Source organism: Salvelinus sp. IW2-2015, linkage group LG22 (assembly GCF_002910315.2).
Source record: "Salvelinus sp. IW2-2015 linkage group LG22, ASM291031v2, whole genome shotgun sequence".
NCBI lineage: Eukaryota > Metazoa > Chordata > Actinopteri > Salmoniformes > Salmonidae > Salvelinus > Salvelinus sp. IW2-2015.
The window spans coordinates 2,720,058-2,730,633 of record NC_036862.1 but is presented as its reverse complement, the minus strand read 5'-3'; the positions used below and the strand labels follow the sequence as shown (position 1 = coordinate 2,730,633).

Below are 10,576 nucleotides of genomic sequence, written 5' to 3'. Positions count from 1 at the left end.
TCACCTCCCCTCTCCTCTCTTAACTCTCAGAATGCAAATTGGCTCCTGCCTGACCTCCTGACCTAACATTTCTCTCTGCTACCACCCCTTGCATTACTTCTCCAGACATGTTCTCATTGTTCTTCAAGCAGAGTCACGGAATGTCAAGTTGATTGCGCTTGACTTTTTTTGATTGATGGAAGTTAATTTGACCACATGACACACTGCACGAAAGCAGGCCAGGTTACTTAACCAATAGTGTGCAACTGCAGTCTGCAAATCGGAGAGTTCCTGAAAGGCTCCATTACTGCATCTGCAGGAATGCCTCCCTTGAGCATCCAATTGTTCCTGCATGAATGCCTCCCATCAAGCAAGACATCTTCATGCTTGTAACACTTTTGAATGTGGGTTAAAGGGAATAAAAAATATTAACCAGTAGACTGTGTCATTCTTCTCTTTTTTGATTGATGGAAGTTAATTTGACCACATGACACACTGCACGAAAGCAGGGCCAGGTTACTTAACCAATAGTGTGCAACTGCAGTCTGCAAATCGGAGAGTTCCTGAAAGGCTCCATTACTGCATCTGCAGGAATGCCTCCCTTGAGCATCCAATTGGTTCCTGCATGAATGCCTCCCATCAAGCACGACATCTTCATGCTTGTAACACTTTTGAATGTGGGTTTAAAGGGAAATAAAAGTATTAACCAGTAGACTGTGTCATTCGCTCCCACCTGCCAAACACCTGTCCCCACCTTTGTTAACAGAACTGCGGGAAAACAGGTGGTGAAGGACACTGTCTACCGGAGGCTGGGGCGACACCATATGCTAGCTAACTAGCTAGCTAGTTAGCAACACTATGTGCTAGCTTTTAGTTCCACTAATCTCATTGCAACTCCCCTCCAAGTCTCCGACCACTACCTTGTATCCTTTTCCCTCTCGCTCTCATCCAACACTTCCCACACTGCCCCTACTCGGATGGTATCGCGCCGTCCCAACCTTCGCTCTCTCTCCCCCGCTACTCTCTCCTCTTCCATCCTATCATCTCTTCCCTCTGCTCAAACCTTCTCCAACCTATCTCCTGATTCTGCCTCCTCAACCCTCCTCTCCTCCCTTTCTGCATCTGACTCTCTTGTCCCCTATCCTCCAGGCCGGCTCGGTCCTCCCCTCCTGCTCCGTGGCTCGACGACTCATTGCGAGCTCACAGAACAGGGCTCCGGCAGCCGAGCGGAAATGGAGGAAAACTCGCCTCCCTGCGGACCTGGCATCCTTTTCACTCCCTCCTCTCTTACATTCTCCTCTTCTGTCCTTGCTGCTAAAGCCACTTTCTACCACTCTAAATTCCAAGCATCTGCCTCTAACCCTAGGAAGCTCTTTGCCACCTTCTCCTCCTCCTGAATCCTCCTCCCCTCCCCCCTCTCCTTCTGCGGATGTACTTCGTCAACCATTTTGAAAGAAGGTCGACGACATCCGATCCTCGTTTGCTAAGTCAAACGACACCGCTGGTTCTGCTCACACTGCCCTACCCTGTGCTTTGACCTCTTTCTCCCCTCTCTCTCAGATGAAATCTCGCGTCTTGTGACGGCCGGCCGCCCAAAACCTGCCGCTTGACCCTATCCCTCCTCTCTTCTCCAGACCATTTTCCGGAGACCTTCTCCTCTTCCTCACCTCGCTCATCAACTCATCCTTGACCGCTGCTACGTCCCTTCCGTCTTCAAGAGAGCGGAGTTGCACCCCTTCTGAAAAAACCTACACTCGATCCCTCGATGTCAACAACTACAGACCAGTATCCTTCTTTCTTTCTCTCCAAAACTCTTTGAAGTGCCGTCCTTTGGTCAGCTTCCTCTATTTCTAGAATGACTTCTTGATCCAAATATTCAGGTTCAAGACTAGTATTTCAACTGAACTGCTGCTCTCTCTGGTGTCACGGAGGCGCCGAATAACACTGCTTAAAGCACTCTCTCTCCTCTGCTCTCATCCTTTAGACCCTATCGGCTGGCGCTTTGAATACTGATGTAACTCTGCATCTCCCTCTCCACCGTCTCCGAGATTGGGCATCATCCGGCGCGGCACTACGCTTGGATTGCGTCCTACCTGACAGGTCGCCCTTACAGGTCGGCACCGTGGGAGAATCTGTCTCCGCACCACGTGCTCTCACCACTGGTGTCCCCAGGCTCTGTTCTAGGCCCTCTCCTAATTCTCGCTATACACCAAGTTCACTTGGCTCTGTCATATCCTCACATGGTCTCTCCTATCATTGCTATGCAGACGACACCACATTATCTTCCCTTTCCCCCTTCTGATAACCAGGTGGCGAATCGCATCTGCTGCATGTCTGGCAGACATATCAGTGTGGATGAGGATCACCACCTCAAGCTGAAACCTCGGCAAGACGGAGCTGCTCTTCCTCCCGGGGAAGGACTGCCCGTGTCCATGATCTCGCCATCATGGTTGACAATCCATTGTGTCCTCATCCCAGAGTGCTAAGAACCTTGGCGTGATTACATTTAACATTTAAGTCATATTATGCAGACGCTCTATCCAGAGCGACTTACACAAGTTGGTGCATTCACCTTATGATGTCCGTGGAACAACCTTTACAATTAGTGGCATCTAACTCTAAGGGGGGGGGGGGGGGTTAGAAGGATTACTTTATCCTATCCTGGTATTCCTTAAAGAGGTGGGGTTTCAGGTGTCTCGGAAGGTGGTGATTGATTCCGCTGACCTGGCGTCGTGGGGAGTTTGTTCCACCATTGGGGTGCCAGAAGCAGCGAACAGTTTTGACTGGGCTGAGCGGGAGCTTACTCCTCAGAGGTAGGGAGGCGAGCAGCCAGAGGTGGTGAACGCAGTGCCCTTGTTTGGGTGTAGGCCTGAATCAGAGCCTGAAGGTACGGAGGTGCCGTTCGCCTCACAGTGATCTCTTGGACAACACCCTGTCGTTCTCAACTAACATCAAGGCGGTGACCGTTCCTGTTAGGTTATGCTCTATCAACATTCGGCAGAGTTACGACCCTCGCCTCACAAGGAAGCGGCGCATGGTCCTAATCAACGGCCTTTCATCTCCGTCTGGTTAACTGCAACTCGCTGTTGGCTGGGCTCACTGCTGCTGCCATTAAACCCCTACAACTCATCCAGAACGCCGACAGCCGTCTGGTGTTCAACCTTCCAAGTTCTCTCACCGTCACCCCGCTCTCCGCTTCTCACTGGCTTCCCGTTGAAGCTCAGCTCCTCTACAAGACATGCGTGCTTGCCTACAGCAGCTGTGAGGGCGAACGGCACCTCCGTACTTCAGGCTCTGATCAGGCCCTACACCCAAACAAGGGCACTGCGTTCATCCACCTCTGGCCTGCTCGCCTCACCTCTGAGGAAGTACAGTTCCCGCTCAGCAAGTCAAAACTGTTCGCTGCTCTGGCACCCAATGGTGGAACAAACTCCCTCACGACGCAGGTCAGCGGAGTCAATCACCACCTTCCGGAGACACTGAAACCCCACTCTTTAAGGAATACCTAGGATAGTGATAAAGTAATCCTTCTAACCCCCTCCCCTTAAAAGGTTAGATGCACTATTGTAAAGTGGTTGTTCCACTGATTCATAAGGTGAATGCACCAATTTGTAAGTCGCTCTGGATAAGAGCGTCTGCTAAATGACTTAAATGTTAAATGTAAATGTAGTTAGTTATACAGGTGTCGCCCACACCTCCCGTCTGCTGCATACCGGTAAAACCATACCCGACAGGTGGGGGCGAACGAAACTCTACCAAGAAGCGACCTTTGAAATAACTAGGAATAAGTTATGAAATAAATACAAACAACCGAAGTACAAGAGATAGAGAAATAAGAGAATGAATAATAACTAGAAAATAGAGCAAAAAAAAAGACAAGAAAAACGAGAACAAAAAAGATTAACTTTACATTCCCACCACACCACAACCAACCACCCACCCACACACAACAAACACACACCCCCTAGGACACTGTCTACCGAGAGGCTAGAGCGACATTGTGTGTTAGCTAACTAGCTAGCTTGCTAGTCAGGGACACCGTGTGCTAGCAAAATATGAACAAAAGCATGAGATGAGCTATAAAACTGGGGGGATATTGCCCCATACCAAAAAAGTGTAGAATGGCAGGAAATTAGCTTTAAAACTGAAACATTTTCTCTAAATCTAATGACAAAATGTGTAGAATACCATTATAAAACTGATAATTTTTCACTGCACTATGTCAAAATGTGTTCAAATGCAGGAATATAGTGAAAAAATAAACAATCATCTGTTACTTTTATTCAGTGTGATCATGCAACAATGAAATATAAAACAATGCAATCATAACATCTAACACCTAACAGCGAAGAATCATTTTTGTCTAGGCCTATAGGCTACTCTATTGGAAAGTGGTTTGTAAAACGTTGCTGCGACATTTTTCATGCCGTGAACATTCTCTTTCTCTCTCTCTGTTTCTTTCTCTTTGTCAACCCCTCTCTCTCTCCTACTCCGTGGCAGTTATTGGCTGCAGCTTCAAGTCTTCAGCTGCAGGGTCAGGTGTTGGGTTGGTGTTCGAATCCCGCATGCTCCTCCTACTCCTGAACACCTCCCTGACCCTCTGTCTGAATGCCTTGGAGAAGTAGTAGTAGAGCACGGGGTCCAGGCAGAGGTGCAGCACCACCAGCAGTAATGTGGACTCCTTGGCCAGGAAGAGGTGCCTCTTGGTCTGGCAGTCTGGAGTGATGACCTCAGTCTGGGCTAGCGTATAGGGCGTCCGTACCACATGGTACGGCACGAAGCACACCACGTACGCTGCCGTCACCGCCGTAACATTGATGGTGGCACGGCGAGCATGGCACCACTGGTCAGGGTCATTCCTGCTCGCCAGCAGCCTCTTTAGCACCAGACCGTTGGAGATGAGGACGGCCGTGGACGCGTTGAGGAACAGGATGGTACAGAGGAAGACTGCAAGGCCGTGCCAGTGGAGTCCCACCTCTTGCTTCAGCTTGGAGCAGCTCAGGAATTCCCTCTCTTGGACGTCCTGGATGGGCAGGGCCATGTTGGGCACCATGATGAGGAGCACAAGTAGCCACACCACCACTGACATCAGCCTGGCGAAGCCCACTTCCTGTACACGGAACAGTCTGGAGCTCTGGCTGGTCAATCAATCAATAAATCAATCAATCACTGTTTAAAGTGCCTCTAATTCTAGCAAAACATTTGACWAAAAAAATGCTAATAATCCTTACACAATAATTAACAATAGTACAACATTAAAATAAGTTCAAAAGACAGTTTCAAAACCATAATAATACCTGATCTGAATGTAGCAGTCAACGCTGATGAAGGTGAGGAAGAAGATGGACGCATACATGCTGATGTAGACTACCACGGCGCTCACCTGGCAGTGGAAGACCATGAGGCCCCAGGTCGCCACACCCAGGTCTTTGGCCAACTTGAAGGGTAGGGCCAGGGTGAGCAGGAGGTCAGCGGTCAGGAGATTGACCAGGTAGACATTGATGCTCTTCTTGGCATTGTAGCTGTGTACGAACACCCACAGAGCCACCAGGTTGGCAGCCATGCTGATGAGAAAGACCAGGGTGTAGAGCACGCTGAAAGGCTCCATCTGGTCATTGACGACGCACTGAGGGATGGTGTCATCGGTGGAGTTTGTGGGAAGCGTCATCATCAATTGGGGAGTAGATAGTCTAACACAACATGTACCTTTGACAGACAAAAAAAATCCCAGTGTGGTTAGGCCATACAAATCATCAGTTTAGAAAACTAAGGCGAGCCAGCAAAACATGAAAAAGGGTACTGCAGTGATCTTAGTACAACACCTATGAACCTTGTTTAAAAAATAAATAATTGAACCTTACTTTAAATGTCACTCTTCCGTTGTGTCTGTTTGTTGGTTTTCAGCTGAGTCATTGACGTCACCGTCTGTTTAAAATCAGACATTACAGGAAGTGGTGAACACTATGAGTTTCGTGTTCAACTTCTTTGGCGTATACACCCAGACTACACATCCTAGACAGTCAGTGACCGGTAGAAGGAAGCCAACAAAGTATTTCCATTCTGAATCTCACCAATTTGTAGTTTGAAAAACAGTCTAACCATTTAAAAAAAACATTTTTATCCCACTTTACCCAAGGAATACGTTTGCTTGACCGTATCTCACCATTTGTACAGTAGATTGAAACAATCCTATTTTTGGTTGAAATGTCCTATTTGACATGTCTATTTAGCATTAGAAACTGAGATATAATCTAACGCTTTAAAAGAGGATGCACTTTAATTGCATATTTTATGTTTAGGTTTATTATTTGCGACAATATTGTTTTGGCATTCTGTATGTTGGACTTCCTCTTGTAAAAGCCTTCCTCATACCACACAAAAACAAAAAGCTTTTAGCTATATTATGTTATGCTTTTAAGGTTTTACATTTTGAGGACATGAAATTCTGCAGTGGGATTCTGCGGTCTGCTACAGGAACTGATGCACAGAAATAAAATGTGCTCAATAGGGAAGTGCTTTTTCTGTTCCCTAATCTGTGCTTTTGATCACACATGGAAATTAGGACAGGTACTCATTTCTAATGTGTATCATTTATTGGAGCTTGCTACAAATACATACGAGACAAAGTGCACATACACTAATTCTTGTGTTTAATCTGGCTGTACATGTTACCATGATTTGATTGATTGAACGCACAATGATTTAATACTGTACTTTTGTCAACAACAATACTAGAGACATTTATTAAGAGAGTGTGTGTAGGTAGGTTGAATAGAGAGTTTGGGGACAGAAACAAGGCCAAACAGTATATTTCTCTGTCTAAATCACTAAGGTAAACCCCAGGTTACATATAGTCAGTAGGGTCAAGCTGTCGTCTGAGTTTATCATTAAACGAAAATGTAAGTCTGAGGTCTAGGCTTTCAGCAGGGCAAAATAGCGGTACAAGGCAAATAGGCAAATGTATGTTCTATCTAGACCAAAGAGTGCCCATAGGTAACCCATTTCACATTCTGTATTGAGTAGAGACATCAAATTAGCAAATTGTAGCCTCCAAAAGAAGTATTGACATTCTAGGCAGTTCATCTTTTTTTCCCCAATACAAAGTTCTAATAATTTCTAGGTGTGCAGAAGAGCTGCTTTAAAAATATATACWGTAGATAGAAAATGTACCAGAGGAGGGCAGTGCGGTGTGTCCTAAATGACACTGGCCCGTCTCGACATACTTAACGACGTCCTTGTCTGGGTGCGTGGCAGGGTGGTCAGGTTCCCCTGGCTAATTCTCCTAGCTCCTGGCGGTGGGGCTGTACTGTCTGGCTGTTCCATTGACGTACTAAAACGCCTCTGTATGCCCAGCTGGGCCCTGAAGGACTTACAGAAGATGAAGTAGATGAGTGGGTCCAGGCAGGCATTGAGGACTGACAGCAGCACGGTCAGCTCCTTCATGTAGTAGAAGGCCTGATGCCAGTAACAGTTGTGCAAGAAGGGCCGGAGGAAGGCGTAGGGCAGGCGCACCAGGTGGTACGGCACGAAGCACACACAGAACACAGCGACCAGAACTAGCATGTTTCTCTTGGAGCGGCTGAGGTTGCTTCCGGATCCACAGGAAGGATGTTTCTGCTGGTTCAGCTGTGCTTGCCGCAGCCTGAGGATGGTGCCCCAGTAAAAGAAGAGGAGGGAAAACAGAACGAAGAGGAAGATGGCCGCCGAGAAACTGTGGATGATCTTGTAGAGCAGTTGAAGCTGGGTGCTGTGGAGGGCGTCGCAGCCTATGGTCCCGGGGATGAGATCTGCACCCCAAGTGGTGAGGAGGGATACGGTCAGGTACGCAGATGACGAGGCCAGAAGGGTGACCCAGGTTGCCATGGAGATGTAGCGGGCTGCGCGCACCCTTTGCAGGGTGTGGGTCTCCAGAGGACGGACGATCTTCAGGTACCTGTAGGCAGTAGGATGACTTAGCAGGGGTGAGAGGAATTGAGAACCGACTCATTACTGAGTCTTGCTGATGTTGTATTCATGAACATGGCTGCCAACCTGAATGGTGTCAGTGAAATGTGCACCTTTTTGAATGTGAAATGTGCAACAACAAAAAATTATACATTTGAAGGGTAGCTAGCGCTGATGACACGCAGCTTCACAAGAAGACTATTCAACTTGATTCACATATCCAAATCAAACAAGATTGCTGTAGTTGTGTCACTGGATGTGGTAAAGGCATTTGATAGGGTCAGCTGGCCTTTTCTCTTTACAGTCCAAGAAAATTAAATGGATAAAGATTATATATACACAACACATACAGTATCTGTTGTAAACAATGGGAAAATGTCTCAATAATTTATGCTGGCTAGCAGGTTCATTTCCATTCATTTTTTCCACTGCTATTTCCCTCTTTATAGAACCTCTTGCCTGTGCTATCAGACAGAACAACCAAATCCATGGCATACAGGCTGACAGACATGGACACTTCAGTTATCAATAAATACCTGTTGGCTGCGATGTAGTCCATGAAGAGGATGCTGGCGTACATGTTGAGGTAGAAGGCCGTGGCGCCAAAGTTGCAGTAGACGTGGCGCATGAGGGTCGAGTTGTAGGTGGCGTAGTTGGCAATGCGGAGCGGCAGACACAGGCTGAGGAAGAAGTCTGCCGCAGCCAGGTTCTGCAGATATACTGTCACGCTGGATTGGTGGCGCTGGGCTTGGCAGAAGTAGACCCGCACCGTGAAGCCGTTGAGAACCAGGCCCACCAGGAAGACCAGGGAGTAGGTTACGGTGAAGAATGGGTGGGCGGAGACCTCCATCAAGCCGCAAGAGGCTGACTCGGAACCATTCCCCACAGTGTCGTTCATGGTCTGTACAGAGGATGTGTTGAAATAGCTGTCCGTTCCTCCCACTCCTTTCACTGTGTATGCAGCCTGGCTATCCATTTGTATACAGGTTTATACATAGAGAGCAGAGTAAAGAGGAGTGATTTGTTGTTAGCTTTTGTCTCTAATATTTGTTGTTTGAAATTATGTTGATCTGCAGCACACGGTGTTCTCTCATCAAACGATAATTACTGTGCTTGCTTTAAGTTTAAAACAACAGGATTTCTTTATAGAGAACTAACTCAGACAATATCCCCCCCAAAATCTCTAAAGTGCCTTGATCGTTCCACCAAATGAACACCTTTTGAGTCGTGTAACTTTGTGTAATATATCATTTTTGAAACCTAATTTTAACATTCTGTCATAAGAGTTCAACTTAATAAATAATACATTTTCCCATCTTGAGGTTAAATGAAAAATATACTGTAGTAAGTGCCTATTAAGTGTCAAATAAAGTAACAGGGTTGACCGTAACAGGTTTGACGATTTCATCTTAAATCAGCCATAAATCCCTTGTGACAGGGGGAATCGAAGCTTGTTGTGTGCCACAGGGAGGAGCAATTGAATTCAAGCTTCACAAAAAAAATTGAATCGTTAAAACATTTCTAGCTCGTCTATCTATGGGTAACAGGGTTGACGTGTTATGCTTGACGTGCTCAGTTTTCCACCACAAAATGGCCAAAAAGAGAACCAGCTTTTTATTAAAAAAAAAAAGGAATAGTTGCACCATATTAAAATGGGAGGCCAGTTCACATAACAAGGTTGACCTTAAATTGAGGGACAGGCATTTTAAGATTTATTTTATGTGATTTAGTGATTCATCTAATCACATGAATTAAATAATAATCTTCAGAAATGACTTTGTCAAAGCAATAACACAACTAGGGCTTTACAATAATGGTGAAAACTTGGAAAAGGTCTGGTGTTAAGTGGTTAAAAATCTTCCTAGAAGTCGCAGAGGGTGCACAGAGGGGCATGTCAAAATTCTACATTTTGCCACTTTAGCAAGTCATTATTCATATAAAAAAATATATATATTTATTGAATTTTCCATGTGGTCTATGTTCAAATTAATTAAAACGTCAAAGGGACACATGTCTCTCTATTCATGGAACAACCCTCCTATCTATCTGTTATACAGATCCTCGAATATCAACTTTCTTCTGCCTCACTTCCTTACAGCATCTTTGTCAATCTGCAACTATTAATTAATGATATTGGTTAAGCTTTGTAAGTAGTCATCAATAAATCATTATAAATGCTTATAAGTAATACTATACATTTGAATAAAAGTAATAGTATACATTTAAATAAAAGTAATAGTATACATTTGAAAATACAAATTTATGAATAGAATGTAAACCATAAGTCGTTTATTCATGCTTATGCATATGTAAAATACGCAGTAACTGACAGGGAAATAGATATGCTTATCTTCATTGCTCCACTATTGCTCTCGTAAGCTGTTACTTTAAAAAATAATCGTTCCCTAATTTGTTGCAGAATTATTAAGTTATCACTATGTAATAGAGAATGTTGTTATGGATATATTCCTTACCCTTTTTTCTGTTCCAAAGATACAGTATGTCAGCTGGACCGCCTGTTCTCTATATTCTCTACAACTTCCTTTTTCATAAGGAAGAACCTCACTGTATTTGTATGAGCTAGTGTGAATGCGTATGAATGTGTGTGTGTGTGTGTGTTTGTGATAGAGCGAGAGTGAGAATGTCTGAATGC

The 10,576-nt window shown here is 45.3% G+C and overlaps 1 protein-coding gene across 4 annotated transcripts; it reads right to left on the bottom strand.

Moving 5' to 3' along the window:
* Nucleotides 1-4,238: 4,238 nt before the first annotated feature.
* On the bottom strand, nucleotides 4,239-10,511 carry gpr171 (G protein-coupled receptor 171). 4 transcript variants are annotated; one of them, XM_024014132.2, is made up of 4 exons: nucleotides 10,398-10,497; nucleotides 5,841-5,904; nucleotides 5,277-5,685; nucleotides 4,239-5,117 (listed from the first exon to the last, which is right to left on the bottom strand). In XM_024014132.2, the coding sequence occupies exons 3-4, from the start codon at nucleotides 5,648-5,650 to the stop codon at nucleotides 4,466-4,468; spliced, it is 1,026 nt and encodes a 341-aa protein (XP_023869900.1). In that variant the 5' UTR covers nucleotides 5,651-5,685; nucleotides 5,841-5,904; nucleotides 10,398-10,497; the 3' UTR covers nucleotides 4,239-4,465. The 4 variants fall into 4 exon arrangements, with proteins under 4 accessions (XP_023869900.1, XP_070290042.1, XP_023869899.1 ...); XM_024014131.2 differs by lacking the exon at nucleotides 4,239-5,117 and adding an exon at nucleotides 8,460-8,891 and having other exon boundaries at nucleotides 5,651-5,685; nucleotides 5,841-7,912; nucleotides 10,398-10,511; XM_024014130.2 differs by lacking the exons at nucleotides 4,239-5,117; nucleotides 10,398-10,497 and adding an exon at nucleotides 8,460-10,149 and having other exon boundaries at nucleotides 5,651-5,685; nucleotides 5,841-7,912.
* Nucleotides 10,512-10,576: the final 65 nt, after the last annotated feature.

Bases quoted from the DNA above. Each gene is read 5' to 3' on its own strand.
- gpr171 (XM_024014130.2), bottom strand. From the start codon at position 8,899: ATGGATAGCCAGGCTGCATACACAGTGAAAGGAGTGGGAGGAACGGAC. The intron at 7,913-8,459 runs GTATTTATTGAT...TACTGCCTACAG, and splicing joins GACTACATCGCAGCCAACAG to GTACCTGAAGATCGTCCGTC.